Below are 19910 nucleotides of genomic sequence, written 5' to 3'. Positions count from 1 at the left end.
TACAGCTACCAATGATCTAGTAAGAAATTAGGATAGTGTGCATGTGTCAAATCATCATAATGCTTCTAAAGCCAGTTCCCACTCGTACTACTAGTTTAACTTCACTGTCAAAGAGACTGAAAGTTTTAAAAGGGGGGATTTCAAGAAGAGGATTTGGAGTTTGAGACTGGAGCTCAGGTTGTGTTCCAATAGTCTTTATAGTCCTATCTCCTTATCTCCTTTCCTAATATAATTTCCTTTAGTACCACTAATAGGTGAAGGAACTGGGTAGGAAAGGAAGTTACTTCATACTACTGATACAACCCCACACTAACAAACACTGCTCTCATGGTGAGAATGAGGGAGGAGAGGGAGTAGTGGGGGAGGAAGAGGAAGGCTGAGACAGAGGGTGTACTCAGCAGCAGTGAGCTCAGCCAAAGAGGGCCATTTCAGCTCTCTCTGTGTACCCCCTCTCTCTTTTTCGCTCTCTCTTTCTCTCTCTCGCTCTCAGGCGTCCTAATGAGAGAGAGAGAGTAAGAGGAAGGGGGAGAGAGAGAAAGAGAGAGAGAGAGCTCTGTCGTGGGCTAATATGAAGGAAGCGCAGAGCTCTGTGCAGTAAGTTTGCTAACTCTTAAAAGAGATGCATGGCGATTATTAAATCATGTTGGATCTGTCTTATCTCTGCTATGTTGCATGCCGAGAGATGGAGAGCAGTTGGTGAGTAAAGTATACATTGTTTTATATTGAATAAGAAGTGTTTAGTTATTGAGGGCATGTGGATTGCACTTGTTTGTCTGTTTCTCTGAGTAAAATCAGAAAGTTAATGTCAAACTGTGAATCAGAGAGAGACATATGTTAGTTAAATATAAATCTCAGTATCAGTTTACTTATACGTGCGTAGATATGGTATTTCAGTGAAGATCCCTTCATCGGATAAAGATCTGTATCTTCATTAAAAGTATGTAATTTCAACTCTCTGGTAGCTGTTCTGCAACATGACCAAAGTCCATGTCACTTCATTTAGAATTTGTTATAATGATGGCTCAATGTTTCATTGCAGAGCTCAGTTCAACAGGATTGCTAGCATAAGCATAATAACTGGAGTAAAATATAAATCTGAAATGCAGTGCACTATAGAGTATCACTATAAAAATAACATAGCTTTTACACATTTCTGACAAAAACTGACACACACACACATGTACACACACATACACATTAGCAGGCTGTATAATATCCTATAGTATGGACTGGATCTAGGATCTAGGATCTTAATTTGAGTCCGTTTTCTACAGCAGGAAAATAATCCTAGAGCAACAGGAAATGTAAATTATTATGTGGATTATAATTAATGGACATTTTTGTAGGGGTTGACATTTTTCGTAAGGAAAAATCAAGTCTGAAATTTCAAAGTGGATATTACAAACTTCAGAAGCCTTTTTAAACCTCAAATGCAATACACTTTTTAAATGTATCCTGCAACAGGGTGATCAAATTAAGATTCTACATCTGTAGGCTGTCTGTATCCTTTCTGAGAAACACACACACACACGGGTGTGTACTGCAGGCTATGTGTATCCTCTCTGACAGTTAGAGTGGACCTGGAAACATAAGCAGCTCTTTCATGAGTTCAACCTCTACCTGGTCTATAAAGAGCTAACTGTGCTGCGAGTTAACGTTGACTAACAAAACACACCTACACACATACACACAGATATAGAGAGAGGTTTGTGTCCTGCATTTTCTTCTACAGCGCTGTGGTTCTGCAAGAGTATGTAAGTTCAGGTGTTTCTCTGTATGTCTTATATTAGTACAGTCCGACACACACACGCACACGCACGTGACACGATCACATCTGCCTCTTTTTAATTTGTGTGAATAGTTGGGATCAGATTTCCTAAATTATACACATTTTTAGCTAAATTCCTGGTGATTTTACAGTATTTTTTGGAAGAACTATAATGCCCCACCACCCCAAAATATATATGATTATTTTTTACTAAAAACATTCGGCCCAAAAAAAACACTTGTGGGCAGTTGCCTTTTGCCGACCATTGCTCTAAATCGAATCATCTTCTTTTCTGATACTGTAACGTAATATAATAATCTGCTTCTTTCATTTGGAACAGTATGTCATTCATCCACAGTCCACACATTGTCAGTCATACAGCTGTCCTACTGAATGTAGGAGCCTAACAGGAGCCTGACTTTTGCTTGGTTATGTACTGTCCCATAGCCTGATTCTGTAATCAGGACTCAGGTTTTACTACAGTGTGTTTGTTAAAGCTGGAATTTACTATTAGAAACTTAATACATTTGTTTTCCATTTCAGGCAAGGAAGAATGCCCTTTAACCTTTAATATGGCATGAATATGCTGTGATGGACTTCATCTATTGGTGGAATCAGTGTCATGGGACATTAAGACCATTCTCTCATGGGTGACTTGAGAGATGAGTGTGGACAGTGAAGACAACGGGAAGGATGACCTCTATAAGCTGAAATCCCCTACCATGCTCCAGAGATGTGCTGTGTAAACGCTAATGTGCTCTGAATCCACAATGTTCCGGAGGTGGCTGTTAGCTCTGGTGGTCCGTGTTGGGGTCATAGCACTAGTGGTGTGCTGCTGCCTGTCTCTACTCTACCTGCTGGCCTGCAAACCCCCCATCAGCTACAGCCATGAACAGGCCCAGGTCTGGGCTGGAGGAGCCACCAGTAAAGAGGGTTACCTGGCACTACTGCAGGAGAGCGAGGACACACACAGGCACTATATTAACAGTCTCAGTAAGCAGATAGCCCAGCTCAAAGAGGCTCTCCAGATGAGGACCCAGCAGCTGCAGGAGTCTCTGGAAAAGGCCAGGGCCAAAGGGATTCTACCTATGGGGCTGGAGGGCCTGCATAGGCCCCAGACACACACCGACCTCCAGGTGAGTGTGTGTTTATGTGTATGTGTATGTGTATGTGTATGTGTATGTGTGTGTGTGTGTGTGTGTGTGTGTGTGTGTGTGTGTGTGTGTGTGTGTGTGTGTGTGTGTGTGTGTGTGTGTGTGTGTGTTTTTGCGTGAGTGTGTGCAAGTGTGTGTGTGTACATCTTTATCAATCAGTATGTCAACTCTTCCGGCAGGAGTTCTTCAAAGCCCAATTGAGCCGGGCTGAGGTCCAGTCTGGTGAGAAGTTGCCCAGTGAGTACGCTGTGATTCCCTTCGAAAGCTTCACCCTGCACAGGTCAGTCAAGTGACCTTTGACCTTATTTATTTCAAAGGCCTTATAATTAGACCCCTGAGCTTTACACTAACCACATTACCTGACCATCTTGACCATACTCATAACCATAAGCACGTTGCCATGTTGAGGTACAGTATAAATGCAGTGCTACTCAGAATGATTATTTTCCAGGGTGTACCAGCTCGAGATGGGGCTGACCCGTCATCCAGAGGAGAGGCCTGTGAGGAAGGACCGGAGAGACGAGCTGGCAGGTACGCTAGAGATAGCCTTGCAGGTCCTCAACGGACCACGGAGACACGGGGAGCACCGCCGACGCTCATATTCACCATCGGACTTCATAGAGGGTGAGCGTGTTGGGCCCAGCCAAGTGGACTTTGCCCTCCTATTGTCTATGTGGAATTTTAATATGAAAAAGGTGACATTTTTCAACAAATTGCTTACAAGTATGAAATCCTCTCAGATCTCCAGAGGGCCATGAAGACAATTTGCGATTGGTTAAATGATTTGTACTTGCTGATGTTTGTCTGTTGTCCGTCCGTCTGTCTGTCTGTCTGTCCGTCCGTCCGTCCATCCCTAACAGGGCTGACCCGTACAGAGCGTGACAAGGGAACAGTGTATGAGCTGATGTTTAAGGGCGAGGGGCCGCAGGACTTCAGACACCTGGTGTTCTTCAGACCCTTCGGCCCGGTGGTCAGGGTGAAGAATGAGAGGGTGGACACACGCCACATGCTCATCAACATCATAGTACCACTGTCCAGGAGGGCTGACACATTCAGACAGTTCATCAACAACTTCAGGTTGGAACAAAAAGAAACGACATGGCCCACAATCTCAGGCGGTTTTGGAAGTAAAGATAACCATTTACGTTGTATATACAGAGTTTTTCTCCTAGCATCAACAATTGTAATGTCAGGTGTTTATGACCATCAAGTTCTTGAAACGTTCCGTATTGACTGACCTTCATGTCTTAAAGTAATGATGGACTGTCATTTCTCTTTGCTTATTTGAGATGTTCTTGCTATAATATGGACTTGGTATTTTGCCAAATAGGGCTATCTTCTGTATACGACCCCTACGTTGTCACAACACAACTAATTGGCTCAAACGCATTAACAAAATAAATTCCACAAATTAACTTTTAACAAAGCACACCTGCTAATTGAAATGCATTCCAAGTGACTAACTGGTTGAGAGAATGCCAAGAGTGTGCAAAGCTGTCATCAAGGCAAAGGGTGGCTACTTTGAAGAATCTCACATATATAATGTGTTTTTATTGGTTTTCCACTTTTTTGGTTACTACATGATTCCATATGTGTTATTAAATCGTTTTGATGTCTTCACTATTATTCTACAATGTAGAGAATAGTAAAAATAAAGAAAAACCCTTGAATGAGTAGGTGTGTCCAAACTTTTGACTGGTACTGTATGTATGCTGGAACATGGGTAACATTGTTGGAGGCAGCCCATCTGTTTAGGGCAGGGGTGTCAAACTCATTCCATGGAGAGCCTAGTGTCTGCAGGTTTTGGGGTTTTCTTTTCAATTAAAACCTAGACAACCAGCTGAGGGGAATTCCTTACTAATTAGTGACCTTAATTCATCAATCAAGTATAAGGGAGGAGCGAAAACCCACAGACACTCGGCTCCCCGTGAAATGACTTTGACACCTGTGGTCTAGGGAGACTATAACACGGAACCCAAACCGACTGCACGCGTGTGCCATCATGCATAAATGTATTTTGTCCCCCCACACCAAACGCGATCACGACACGCAGGTTAAAATATCAAAACAAAATCTGAACCAATTACATTAATTTGGGGACAGGTCGAAAAGCATTAAACATTTATGGAAATTTAGCTAGCTAGCTTACACTTGCTCGCTAATTTGTCCTATTTAGCTAGCTTGCTGTTGCTAGCTAATCTGTCCTGTGATATAAACATTGAGTTGTTATTTTACCTGAAATGCCCAAGGTCCTCTACTCCGACAATTAATCCACACATAAAACGGTCAACCGAATTGTTTCTAGTCATCTCTCTTCCTTCCAGGCTTTTTCTTCTCTTGACTTTATATTGCGATTGGCAACTTTCATTAGGTGCATTACCACCACTGACCTGTTCGTCTTTCAGTCACCCACGTGGGTATAACCAATGAGGAGATGGCACGTGGGTACCTGCTTCTACAAACCAATGAGGAGATGGGAGAGGCAGGACTTGCAGCACGATCTGCATCAGAAATATAACTGATTTCTATTTTAGCCCTTGGCAACGCAGATGCTTGTTGGCGCGTGCGAGCAGTGTGGGTGCAATAATTGAATAACGTGGATTTCTACATTTATTTTGCAATGCTCGCGCAGCGACGCGAGCGTTGTGGTCAGCTTATAACTGCTATCTTGCTATTTCAGAAAGGTGTGCATCCAGCAGGAAGGGAAGACCCACCTCACGGTGGTCTACTTTGGCAGGGACCAGATTGACGAGGTCAAAGCCATCATGGATCAGACATCCAGGTAAAAACTCTTCTCAGCTATACCATGTTTGTAAGTAATAACAAGTTCAAAACTACAGCAAGCTTACTCCATCAAACAGGGCTCAAAGGTCTGAAAATCTTCATCTCAAGTTTCAGCTCCACAGTGTATTGACCAACAGCATATTGCCTTCTAATGAATGCATTGTTGCTCCTCTGGAATTCCTAATTAGGGATGAGTCTGTGCTGCATTGCGGTCGTTGGCGGATAGCAGATAGTGTAGATATAACTCCAATGAGATATACAGTAACGGTTAATGTTCTTTAATCAGCACATCCTTTCAAGCATTAGGAGCCAGGGGAGTTCTGCAGAGCTAGGAGACTGTAAGGAGAGAAATTTGAGTAATCTCCTGATTGTATTAGATCCATACATATACAGATCCATACATATACAGGATAACCAACAGGACTGGAATGAAAAGGGCAGCATTTTTTTGGCCACAGACAGAGCTTATAGTATGTGAATATGTGGAAGTGTGTATAAGTTAAACTCCCCATATTTTGATTTGATCACTCCAAATTTCCACATTTTCTTATGACCCACTCAAATGATGAAACCCTGTTTCTAGCCACAACTGTGTTTGTTTAGATTTGACCTAAGGCTTGAGGACCTCCAGTTGGACTGATGACCGTTTCTCATTAAACACTGATTTAGATGACCTTTCCCTCCCCCAGGGAAACCCAGTTCCGGAACTTCACGCTGATCCAACTGAACGAGGAATTCTCTCGTGGGCGGGGCTTAGAGGTGGGTGCGCGGGCCTGGAGGCGGAGCCACAACGTGCTGCTCTTCTTCTGCGACGTCGACATCCACTTTACCCTAGACTTCCTCACTTCCTGCAGACTCAATGCAGAGCCTGGTAAGGAGCGGGAGCTACTAACTATCTATCAATCTGTCGGTGTGTCAGTGTGTCTGTCTGTCAATGGAAGTGGAAGTTTTAATGGAAGATGCATGTCTTTGTTTTTCAAACTTTAGGTAAGAAAGTGTTCTACCCAGTTCTCTTCAGTCAGTACAATCCATCTCTTATCGACAATAACCAGAGTCCCTTCCCTTCTATTCAACAACAACTGGTGAGTCTTTCTTGCCGTTGCACCTGTGTGTGGAAATAGGAAAAAGGTTTTATACATTACATTGTGTATGATACTATGATACTTTTACTTTGTCTTTCTGCAACAGGTGATAATGAAGGATGCTGGATTCTGGAGAGATTTTGGGTTTGGCATGACTTGCCAGTATAGGTCTGATTTCATCAACATAGGTAATTAAACGATATGTTTCTTCATTGATTGAATGACTGACTGATTGTTAATTTGATTGATTTTTGTCAATTTATATCTCTGATCTGCACAGGTGGGTTTGACCGGAACATCAAAGGCTGGGGTTTGGAGGATGTTCACCTATATAGAAAGTACCTGCACAGCAAGCTGATGGTGATTCGCTCTCCCTCCCGTAGCCTCTTCCACTTGTGGCATGAGAAGCAATGCGCGGACGAGCTGCAGCCAGACAAGTATAAGATGTGTATGCAGACGAAGGCCATGAGCGAGGCCTCTCACGGCCACTTGGGGGAGCTGTTCTTCACACAGGAGATCCAGGAGCACCTGGAGAGGCAGAAACTACTGAACGACTCAAGTCACTTGAGGTAGAGGTTGCCCCATAACCACAGATCTAAGATCAGAATACCCTACCCATTATCCTAGCCTTAACCATTAGGAGGTGGAACTATATCTGACCCTGGACCTGTGGTCAGGGTGAGGAAATCAGAACCTCTGGAGAGGTTTTGTTGAGAGAACAATGATCTCATCATCCTACAGACTCAACTTAAGGACTGGGGAGGGTGTGTAGAGGGATGAGACATAAACTTTGTCATGACAAGATTAAAATGTTATTGAATAAAACATTGATGTGATGTCATGCACTCATTGTATGTCGTCATTGCCATTTTGCTGACGTATGATGGCCTAATGATCTGATGAGTCTGTCCTATGAGCATTTGGTTGAAAAGACGTTGCAAAGATGTCTTTCAACTTCTTGTGCTCACTGGGTGAAAGCAGGGAGGGCAGAAGAACCTTACACACTTTGTTCTATTGAGACTGTCAACTTGCTATGGACTCAATGAAAATAATATTTTTGTATAAATGAAGGGAAGAATGTTTTTGTATAACACTCTGTATTTATAACTGTATCTGAATATTTATTAGAATAATACAAGATCATAATGCCTCAACCAACCAACTGACTTGGAACCCATTACCTGGATAAAGGATCAAGAAGCCTAATTAAAAGAATGCTGATTGCATGCACTTTCATAGCGTTTTACATGATTTGGGAGTAGATGAGCAATTGCATGTATGTCAATATTTGTGTACTTTCTGGTCTTGCATTGCAACATTGCGAGAGTCAATATTTCAAAACCATTTCTCTCTCTCTTCCTTCCTCCTTACCCTCTGTGTGTGTGTGTGTGAGAGAGAGAGTCTATTTGTGCAGACATAGCTACAAGGTGTGGAGGCCTACAACTGCCAGTATTTCATGGTCAGGCATGTTTTGACACAGAACAGAAGAAACACTTTGTTGTAACCTGTGTTTTAGAAGTGTGGTGGGACATAAATATGTTCTTATTTTGCCTCGTTTCGTATCACATTCCAGTGGCAATTTTAACATGTAAATCTTTGTGTGGCAAACTAAAAACCACAACACTAAACAATACATTAATTGCACTATAACGGTGACAAATGGTGCCCACAAACTGTAAGGGCCTACATAAAGCTGTTACCACCGCTACACCTGGCTATCAGCGGAGCCTTATCTGGCAGCGAAACAGTTCATTCAGCCTAATTTACTGCCTTTAAAAAAAACATAGCTGATATGGATGACTTGCTTAAGCAAATGTGGTTTCTACTGACAATTGAGATGTACAAACTATGACATAAGGGGACGACGAGCGGATAAGAGGCAATCTGTATTTTCGATTAAGACATTAATGAGCGAGCCAGGACGGACATAGTCAATATAACTATTTGTTCAGCATTTTTTAAATGTACAGCAACATAATTCAGAACATGGGCCGTTCTTACAGTATTCTCCCTGTACTCCAAGTCAGAACCGTAGGATAAAATTGGACAAAAACTCTTTCAAAGATAATTTATAAAAATCCAAATAACTTCACAGATCTTCATTGTAAAAGTTTAAACACTGTTTCCCATGCTTGTTCAATGAACCATTAACATTAATGAACATGCACCTGTGGAATGGTCGTGAAGACACTAACAGCTTACAGACGGTAGGCAATTAAGGTCACAGTTATGAAAACTTAAGACACTAAAGAAGCCTTTCTACTGACTCTGAAAAACACCAAAAGAAAGATGCCCCGGGTCCCTGCTCATCTGCGTGAATGTGCCTTAGGCATGGTGCAAGAACGCATGAGGACTGCAGATGTGGCCAGGGCAATAAATTACAATGTCCTTACTGTGAGACACCTAACACAGCGCTACAGGGAGACAGGACGGATCGTCCTCGCAGTGGCAGACCACGTGTTACAACAGCTTCATTTCAAGCTGGTGACCACATTTGGGTACCTAAGCACAGTGGGTTCCCAAACATGATGTGTTTTGACACACCTAATAGATCAAATGTTTGTAGCCACAACCCAAGCTTTACAAACCAAGAAGAACTGTCCGGAACCCAACCAACCAACTGACTTGGAACCCATTACCTGGATAAAGGATCAAGAAGCCTAATTAAAAGAATGCTGATTGCATGCACTTTCATAGCGTTTTACATGATTTGGGAGTAGATGAGCAATTGCATGTATGTCAATATTTGTGTTCTTTCTGGTCTTGCATTGCAACATTGGGAGAGTCAATATTTCTAAACCATTTCTCTCTCACTTCCTTCCTCTCTATCTGTGTGTGTGTGTGAGAGAGAGAGAGAGAGAGAGAGAAAGAGAGAGAGAGAGAGGCCTAAGACAGTGCTACAGGGAGACAGGACGGACAGCTGATCGCCCTCGCAGTGGCAGACCATGTGTAACAACACCTGCACAGGATCAGTACATCACACCTGCGGGACAGGTACAGGATGGCAACAACAACTGCCAGAGTTACACTAGGAACACACAATCCCTCCATCTGTGCTCAGACTGTCCTCAATAGGCTGGACTGATGGCTTGTAGGCCTGTTGTAATTTTATTTTTATTTTTTATTTAACCTTTATTTAACTAGGTCAGTTAAGAGCAAATCCTTATTCACAATGACGGCCTACCCCAGACATATTGTGTGCTGACCTATGGAACTCCCAATCACGGCCAGATGTGATGCAGCCTGTATTCGAACCGGGTACTGCAGTGATGCCTCTTGCACTGGGATGCAGTGTCTTAGACCACTGCGCCACTCAGGAGCCCAAGGAAGGTCCTCACCAGACATCACCGGCAATAACGTCGCCTATGGGCACAAACCCACCGTCGCTGGACCAGACAGGACTGGCAAAAAGTGCTCTTCACTGACGAGTCGCGGTTTTGTCTCACCAGGTGTGATGGTAAAATTTACGTTTATCGTCGAAGGAATGAGCGATACACCGAAGCCTATACTCTGGAGCGGGATTGATTTGGAGGTGGAGGGTCCGTCGTGGTCTGGGGCGGCGTGTCACAGCATCCTCGGACTGAGCTTGTTGTCATTGCAGGCAATCTCAACGCTGTGAGTTAAAGGGAAGACATCCTCCTCCCTCATGTGGTATCCTTCCTGCAGGCTCATCCTGACATAACCCTCCAGCATGACAATCCCACCAGCCATACTGCTCGTTCTATGCGTGATTTCCTGCAAGACAGGAATGTCAATGTTCTGCTATGGCCAGCGAAGAGCCCGGATCTCAATCCCATTGAGCACATCTGGGACCTGTTGGATCGGAGGGTGAGGGCTAGGGCTATTCCCCCCAGAAATGTCTGGGAACTTGCAGGTGCCTTGGTGGAAGAGTGGGGTAACATTTCACAGCAAGAACTGGCAAATCTGGTGCAGTCCATGAGGAGGAGATGGATGCACTGCAGTACTTAATGCAGCTGGTGGCCACACCAGATACTGACTGTTACTTTTGATTTTGACCCCCCCCCCCCCCCCTTTGTTCAGGGACACATTATTCAATTTACGTTAGTCACATGTCTGTGGAACTTGTTCAGTTTATGGCTCAGTTGAATTTTGTTATGTTCATACAAATATTTACACATGTTAAGTTTGCTGAAAATAAACGCAGTTGACAGTGAGAGGACATTTATTTTTTTGCCGAGTTTATAAGCAGACAATGAAAGCTCTTACAATATTCAATGATTACATTTCTCTAAAACAGGCTATAGGCTACATGTGCACCACCAAGTCAGAACCGTAGGCAAAATTAATGGAAAAGAGGGAAAATTATTAGGGTGAGGTACATGGACTACTAACAGTGTACGACATAACATACACTTAGTATTGATTTCTTAGCTATCTCCCTGGCTTATTACATAATTTATGCAGCAGCATACAAGGCATTGTTGGACTCACTTGAGCAGGAAGGGGGCGCGGAGGTCCTTCGTGGGCAAATTTTGGCATCAAAGTCTGGCATTCTCTCTATTTATGGTGCTTTCAAGACATCTGGAAAATCGTAAAAAAACAAGGTTGAATCATGATGATGTCAGTGATCTTCAGGTCAGAGCTCTAGAAAGAGGCCCGAGTTCCAGATATGCAACTCCGAGTTGGATGACTGTGCTGCCATCCTGTTAGAAGGTAACAGATAATGTTATTACAATGGTTAAGATGGATTTTCATTGTGTTCCATGGTGTTATTCGCCCCATAGTGGAGCTTTCTGGTTCTTAGAAAGACTGTACGCAAACAGGAAGTAGAGAATTCGTTCTGCACGCATAGAAGCAGCTAAAAACAACGCTACGATGCAGGTCTTTCAGTGTAACTATTTCTTGTCACGCTTCAGCCTTGGAAAATATTTGTTTGTAAGTTCGATTTAAGCATTTTGCTAGTGATGATAATCTTGTTATTGATAGAGTTGCTTACATATCAATGTTGGTTGGTTGCATTTACTCACACAAATTGCAATGGCTTTCATGTATGCCGTCAGCTTTATTACTTTTCTCATGCATCATGCAAACGAATTGTAAAATATACAATACTATAGTTTTGTTACTGTTTCTAGTGTAATATGCTTTGTTATTCTACAGAGATGGTTGTACATTATTAGAGTAATTAAAGGAGTTAGCCAATTACCATATGAGTAACAATTAGCTATAAGGTTTGGCATCATGCCAGATGCATGGTACCTTAGCACGTGCTTTGTATTCATGCAACTTCAAATGTATAATGTACAGCTACAGTATGTCGGTGTGAATTGAATACTAAAGTATATTCTTTTCTGTATTTTGCAGTTTCACAACATAAACGTTTTCAATATATTCATTCAAGAAAAGTAACGCCTTGGGAGTTTTATTGAAGACTTAGTTGTTAGCTATCCGTCTAGTTTTGCATGGGAACGCAATTCAAGGGCAGAATAATGACCGTTCAAAATGTATTTTCCCAGTCAGAGCTAGTTTTTTTCAGAGTTTTCATGTATCTTAAACTCACTGAAGTCAGATTTCCCAGTTGTGAGTTTACAGTTGTTTTGAGTGCAGCAGAAGTCATGCTGTGTTGACTTCAGCATGGCCAATGTTGAATATTTATGTTTTCAATCTTGGAAAAGACACCCTTAAACCCAGACTTGGAACCACAAACCCACTCCACTGTATAGCAGGCTAGTGATCGCTTTGCAAACCACTCATTGTTGAATTTGCGATTTCCAATGTTTATGTCCAATGGCCGATGAGCACCGATACGTTTTATCAATAATTTCGCTTCATTATGATGATTAAAAAGCATTTGCCAGTAGATTGTCGACTTGATTTATAATGATGAATGCAAGCTTGCTAGCTAAGATTTTGATAGTATGACAGTCCAATCAAAGCTACTGTAGATATAAGGTGATTTGATGTTATTTTAGCTGTGGCCAATGACCTTGAGCCTTCTTGGATGGGCGCTTCTAATGTAACTCTATGGCAGCACCCAATAGGCTTGAATTTTCGAGCTCTACCCTTAGATTTGGCAGTGATGTAGTGTCCCCATGAGTGACAGAACACTGAGCCAATCACCCCGCAACCAGAGAACATTTCCAACACCTACGCTCCATATTTTCCGCTGGCTGGCCTAACACCACAGAAAGCACTGAGCTAGGCTGAAACACCTGCATTTTGGAGTTGACTTACTCAAGAAAGCAAAAAAGAGACCAAGTTTGTATGCAGCTTTATTAACTTAAATTTTTTATTTTTTTTTACACTGTTTGCAAACTGATATGTGACACATATTAATGTCAAAATAGCATGCAAAACAGTGGAAAAATGTGGGGCCCTGAATGATGGGTTGCCACTGTCACATTCCAATGCTAAAAGTGGGGGGGACAAAAATGCAATTTTAGAATGTGGGGGGGGCATGTACCCCGTCCCCAGTGAAACTTGCGCCCTTGTAAAAATGTATGGAAAAAATGTACACCTCTGTTATCATCATCCTTCTATTAAGAATTGTTCAACATAATCAGAGTAAATTAATTGATCATGTTGGGTGCTGTTCCATTGAACATTTTTCCCACCCTCTAGCCGTGGAGTTTCCAATAATAGCAAGAGTGACGTTGCCCTCAACTTTCCATAGCAAAGGGGAGGGGATGGAGCGAGTCGAGCATCGGGCGACGGCTGTTGTATTTCACTAGCAATACAACAGCTGGAGGCCTATCATTACCACAACTGGAGGCCTGTCTGTGTTATTTCTGGAGCATCGTACGAGACGGGACAGAAGATTATGAGCGTCTTTCGCTGAAAAATCTGTTTGTTATGAAGTTGGGCTTTGACAATTTTAAAGGGTAAGGGATTGAAAACGTAAAGGTTTTAGGAGTAGTTTATAAACTAGACTGTATACGGTTTCCCCTGGGATAACAGAAACAGTTTGGTTTACCAATTTTTTTGGTTTAGGCTAAGACCTACAACATTAAAAACGAAGTTTAGAATTGTTTTCTACAAATAGCCAGGCATGTTCGACAGATAGACTGTCTCTCATCTCGCCGGAAGAAAGCCGACAGCAGCCGAACGCTCACGAGTTTACGGATTTGTCAGACAGAAGTCCCGAGACGCAACATGTTTGAAGCTGGCAGAATCCCACTCGTCCTTCTCGACGTTACCTGTCTTTTCCTCGGTATGTAGCCTACGTACTATACAGTTGTTGTTGGCAGTGTCATGGCCTATAGTTCCCTTTTCTGTGAGAAGTTATTCTGCACTAGCCAACTGCACCAACACCAGTCCCATTGAGTTATCTCTTTATTACAACTTTATTGCAAATATGCTTTGCTAAGTCTGAATGAATGGGTGTCCTATTTCGCTGCTGATTCATTCCATTTCTCATCCACTAGAGATAGGCTACACTGCTGTTGTCTGTACCACTGTTATAATAGCATACAAGACAACACACAGTAAGACTGTATAATATAATAATAATAACCAGGAGTTTTTCTTTACCATGTCTTGACCAGGAAAAAACTTTGTGCTCTAGTTTTAGCTAGGCTAAAACTTAGCTTATAACCTAACATAGCATGCAGAGGAAAGTCACCACCTCCGTTTTTCTGGGGAAACGATACCTATAACCTATATTGTATGAGATCATTCAGACCCGCACAGTTTATTTGAATATAACCTTCTGGTTGTGTATTAAACAAGCGAGTCAGAGGGGTAAATCTTGAATCCAGTTATTACATTTAACCAGAAAATGATCATTCCATTATCAGTAGTCGTCCCCCCCCCCCCCCCCCCTCCGAGTTTATACACTGAGTGGACAAAACATTAGGAACAGCTATGTCATGCTCTTTCCATGACATAGATTGATCAGGTGAAAAATATAATCCCTTATTGATGTCACCTGTTAAATCCACTTCAGTCGGTGTAGATGAAGGGGAGGAGACAGGTACCCTAGTTAGAGTGTTGGGCCTGTAACCGAAAGGTTGCTGGATCGAAACCCCAAGCGGACAAGGTGAAAATCTGCCATTCTGCCCCTGAACAAGGCAGTTAACCCACTGTTCCCTGGTGGGCAGTCATTGCAAATAAGAGTTTGTTCTTAACTGACTTGCCAAGTTAAAAAACAAGGATTTTTAAGCCTTGAGACAATTGAGACATGGATTGTGTATGTGTGCCATTCAGAGGGTGAATGGGCAAGACAAAATATATAAGTGCCTTTGAACATGGTATGGTGCCAGCTGCACTGGTTTGAGTGTGTCAAGAACTGCAACGCTGCTGGGTTTTTCACAGTCAAAAGTTTCCCGTGTGTATCATCAATGATCCACCACCCAAAGGACATCCAGCCAACTTGACACAACTGTGGGAAGCATTGGAGTCAACATGGGCTAGCATCCCTGTGGAATGCTTTCGATACCCTGTAGAGTCAATGCACCACGAGTTAAGCCTGTTCTAAGGGCAAAAGGGTTTGTCAGAATGTATTCAGACCCCTTAATGACCTACAGTGGCTTCAGAAAGTATTCAGACCCCTCAATGACCTACAGTGGCTTCAGAAAGTATTCAGACCCCTTAATGACCTACAGTGGCTTCAGAATGTATTCAGACCCGTTGGGGCAAATCCAACACAACACATCGTTGAGTACCACTCTTCATATTTTCAAGCATGGTGGTGGCTGCATCATGTTATGGGTATGCTTGTCATCGGCATGGACAAGGGAGTTTTTTTCAATGATGAAAAGAAACGGAATACAGCTAAGCACAGGCAAAATCCCAGAGGAAAACCTGGTTCGGTCTGCTTTCCAACAGACACTGGGAGAGAAATTCACCTTTCAGCAGGACAATAACCTAAAACACAAGGCCAAATATACAATGAAGTTGCTTATCAAGACGACATTGAATGTTCCTGAGTGGCGTAGTTACAGCTTTGACTTAAATCGGCTTGACAATCTATGGCAAGACTTGAGAATGTCTGTCTAGCAATGATCAACAACCATATTGACAGAGCTTGGAGAATTTAAAAAATAACAATGTGCAAATATTGTACAATCAAGGTGTACTTACGTAATCAAGATATATTAGTGTTTTATTTTTCATTCATTTTTTTTCTTCACTTTAACGTGACAGAGTATTTTGTATAGTTCATTGACAAAAAAATTGCAATTAAATCTAGCATAGCATCTGTGGGCTTCAAGCGGAAAAATTATGTTTTTATTATTTTTTATTATGTCTAGCTCACGAAGCCCCTTAATGATGTGTGGCCTGAGGCAATTGCCTCTTCCGCCTAATGGTAAGTCCGCAACTGGTATTGATCTAAACTCGGTTTGGATCTGGGTCTTGATACTCCGGGTAAGGGTCTTGGTCGCATGTAATGGTTTTCGAGAAGACCATTGTTTTTGTAGTCTCTGAACTCATGTGGTCAACACTGAGTACGATGTCTTGACAAGACTTGTCAGAGTTATGTGACTAAGTAGTTGTTAGACAACACAAAAGTGCCAGGGAACCTTGCTTTTTAAAATATGGAAGCAGGAGGGAGAACATTTCTTTATTTTTAGGATGTTTTAAGATAGTTGGCCATCTCTGCTCAATGACATAAACAAACTTGTTTCTCTCATAATATAGTAGTGTCATGCTGTCATTCGTTACACAAAATCAGAAAATCCTGCAACATCTTTAGTTACACAGAAATGATTTGCAAAAACACAAAACAACTCAAATCTCTAAAAACCTGTGTTTTGGCAATTACCCTTTTGCCAAATCTCTATATTTCACATCATGGTCCTTAAAATGAAGCTAAAAGGATGGTAAATCTGTGCCTACGAGTGACTTGGTTAGCGGCTAGTGTAGCACTTTTAAAACCCTTTGAGCAATGTTCTATGCTGGAGTTGTTCTGGATTTTTTTTCACCCTTTGTGATCAATTAGATGCAGTCAGAATGTTTTACAAAGGATGGCATATGGTGTCCATACTCCCCAACATAACAGGACAAGCTCTAATCAAAGACCTGTGACTGCTAGTTATCTCATTTAGGCTGAAATCTGCCAACGGAGTGCGACGGAGTGGAATGTGCCTTACTGGCCAGAATCTGGCCAGAGGGTGGAATAGTTAGCTAATTGAAGCACTCCTATTCACGTACACTCTAATGCTTAGAACAATTGCTGGTTGTGTAACCTGCGTGATTCAAACAGCAAATTAAGTATCTGTGAAGTTTGGAAGTGGGAATTGAAGGATATTTTAAGAAACAGCAAACCTACTTTGAACTTACAACACCTCTGTTAAACATAGAAGCTGATGAAATGCGCTGTGCGATGGAAACTGTGGGCCGTACTAGTGTATGTCGCCTTCTGCAGTGTGCAAATGCATGATACAAGAGAGAGAGAGTGCTTACCATGAGAGACAGAAAGAGATATCAGGACATGGAATTCTACTGCTACTCTTTTGAACTTATTTTTCAGCATTTGCTTTCATTGTCTGCATTCCCCACTCCTGGGCCACAGCAGCACCCCCACTGACTCTTCTATATCTTTCTGTTAGTGTTGTTGAGAATGCCAGGCTTCTGACAATGGTTACCAATGGGTAATATCCCATTGGTGTCACATTGGATAGTTAGGCCTAGATTTCCATATTTCTCTTGGTAAAGGCCTAATGTTGTGGACAGTGAATAAGAGGAGCGAGATAGAAATCAGATGAGAGCAGAGCAGTGTGAGAAAGTGATCCTAACTGCTAGAGGTCAGTTAGACTGTGTGCCTGAGTGAGTCTGACTGACATTATTAGAAGCATTTAGACATCCATGCCAGCATCTCCATGACAACTCTGTCAAATCATGTTATCGTTAGTTGATGTGCCGTCCACTCACATCCTGGACTCTATTAGTTATTTAGGAGACTCTACCTCCTCCATTATATTGACTTTTACCTTAATTTGTTAACTTGGCCATGGCTGGGCTATTTGGTAAGGTGAGCGGAAGGGAGAGAAATGGACTAACCAAATCAAGTGAAAACATGCACGTCTTATTTGGTTATTGTTTTGTATCAGGTTTTGCCTAGCAAGTTAATTTCTCCTGTGACTTTTGATAAAAACATTTGGTCAAAAGCTTGTTGTACAGAATTACAAAAGATAGTTTGAACAAGGAGACTATTGCTGATTATCTTTCTCTCTCCAGTTGGACTTCCCTTTGCGATCCTCACCCCTCAGCACAATCCCTTCAAAAGGGGTTTCTTCTGTAATGATGAGTCCATCAGATACCCCCTGAAGGAGGACTCCATATCCTATCAGTTACTGGGGGGAGTCATGATCCCTTTCACACTGATTGTGGTAAGTCATTACCTCTGCCCTGTTCTCAGATATTCTCTTCAAAATGTCATCAACATATCAGGCATGTGTGTTTTAAAGGTTTGTGGTAAAACTGCAATTATATGAGACAATATGTTAACATGTTCAATTGATCTCAGTTAAAGATGGCTTTCTTGCTGTTACAGGTAGTCAGTGGTGAGTGCCTTGGCGTCTATATGACTCGTGTCAAAACCAAATCGTCCTTGGGGACTAACTACGTGGCGCGCATTTATAAAGCAGTGGCCAGCTTCCTATTCGGGGCTGCTGCTAGCCAATCACTGACGGATATTGCCAAGTACTCAATCGGTCGACTGCGGCCGCACTTCCTGGCTGTGTGTAAGCCTGTGTGGGACCGTATCAACTGCAGGGCCGGAGGCTACATCGAGAACTTCACCTGTACCGGGGACAAGGATATGGTAGATGAGGCCAGGTACAGTAAGGGCTCTGAGGGTTGTATCTCAAAACCTGGGATACATCCCAAGAGAAGGCATTGTTACAAAATCAAAATGGAAAAACTCTTAACTGGGAAATGCAAGCTCAAAAGGTGTTTGCCATGCTGTAGTTTTCCCTAATCACTTTTGTCTTTTTGTTTTTACAGACTTTCCTTCTTTTCTGGTCACTCATCTTTTTCTATGTACTGTATGCTGTTCCTTGCAGTAAGTATAGCAGATAATTGTTACATACAGTACATACAGGGAGGCTACAACAGTTCCTTCGTCCCTGAGCAATATCTCCCTTTCATGATGTTGATGGTGTCCTTCTTCTTTTCCTCTTGTAGCTGTACGTCCAGGCCAGACTGCAGACAGAGTGGGCAAGGCTCCTCAGACCCACCATACAGTTCTTCCTGATTGCAATGTCCATCTACGTGGGACTGTCACGTATCTCTGACTACAAACACCACTGGAGTGACGTACTTACTGGCCTCCTGCAGGGGGCGATAGTCGCAATACTCACGGTGGGTAGCTAGCTGTAGGCTATGGTTTAATACATCAATGAACATGCTACCACCAAGGGCACTGGCATAATTATGATAAACACATAAAGGAATTAGCAAACAAACCTTTTATTCTCATTCCCTTAGAGACAACATCACACACGTTATTGGTTGTATCACCATAAGTAATTTTCTCAGTTTCTGTCTCCATTGTATAAACAAATCATGTTCTCTGCTCTATCAACACAGGTGTTCTATGCGTCCGACTTCTTCAAGAGGCCTGTTGATCCAGTAGAGATAGAAGAGGAGACGTCCGAAACCAGTCTCCAGGACAACCCAGATAATGAGAACCACTATGGAAGCACAGACTGAAGCTTTGCCCACAATATGGACTTACTGTAGCAGACAACGCATGGAGGACTAGTAGCATGCTACCACTACCTGCCATCCACTATGGAGGACTAGTAGCATGCTACCACTACCTGCCATCCACTATGGAGGACTAGTAGCATGCTACCACTACCTGCCATCCACTATGGAGGACTAGTAGCATGCTACCACTACCTGCCATCCACTATGGAGGACTAGTAGCATGCTACCACTACCTGCCATCCACTATGGAGGACTAGTAGCATGCTACCACTACCTGCCATCCACTATGGAGGACTAGTAGCATGCTACCACTACCTGCCATCCACTATGGAGGACTAGTAGCATGCTACCACTACCGGCCATCCACTATGGAGGACTAGTAGCATGCTACCACTACCGGCCATCCACTATGGAGGACTAGTAGCATGCTACCACTACCTGCCATCCACTATGGAGGACTAGTAGCATGCTACCACTACCTGCCATCCACTATGGAGGACTAGTAGC

At 42.6% G+C, this 19910-nt stretch overlaps 2 protein-coding genes across 3 annotated transcripts; both read left to right on the top strand.

Moving 5' to 3' along the window:
* The first annotated feature begins 407 nt into the window (after nt 1-407).
* On the top strand, nt 408-8024 carry LOC129826728 (chondroitin sulfate N-acetylgalactosaminyltransferase 1-like). Of its 2 annotated transcripts, none has more exons than XM_055887754.1 (10): nt 408-696; nt 2312-2904; nt 3102-3202; nt 3374-3546; nt 3783-3999; nt 5603-5704; nt 6396-6577; nt 6694-6788; nt 6895-6976; nt 7172-7342. In XM_055887754.1, the coding sequence occupies exons 2-10, from the start codon at nt 2521-2523 to the stop codon at nt 7255-7257; spliced, it is 1422 nt and encodes a 473-aa protein (XP_055743729.1). In that variant the 5' UTR covers nt 408-696; nt 2312-2520; the 3' UTR covers nt 7258-7342. The 2 variants fall into 2 exon arrangements, with proteins under 2 accessions (XP_055743729.1, XP_055743728.1); XM_055887753.1 differs by having other exon boundaries at nt 409-696; nt 7069-8024.
* A 5402-nt stretch (nt 8025-13426) lies between these two features.
* Nucleotides 13427-19535, top strand: LOC129826727 (phospholipid phosphatase 1-like). The gene is made up of 6 exons (XM_055887752.1): nt 13427-13959; nt 17928-18079; nt 18244-18527; nt 18696-18753; nt 18876-19052; nt 19281-19535. The coding sequence occupies exons 1-6, from the start codon at nt 13902-13904 to the stop codon at nt 19401-19403; spliced, it is 852 nt and encodes a 283-aa protein (XP_055743727.1). The 5' UTR covers nt 13427-13901; the 3' UTR covers nt 19404-19535.
* Nucleotides 19536-19910: the final 375 nt, after the last annotated feature.

The sequence above is a fragment of the Salvelinus fontinalis genome, chromosome 28 (genome assembly GCF_029448725.1).
Source record: "Salvelinus fontinalis isolate EN_2023a chromosome 28, ASM2944872v1, whole genome shotgun sequence".
NCBI lineage: Eukaryota > Metazoa > Chordata > Actinopteri > Salmoniformes > Salmonidae > Salvelinus > Salvelinus fontinalis.
This window is presented reverse-complemented; position numbering and strand designations above follow the sequence as displayed.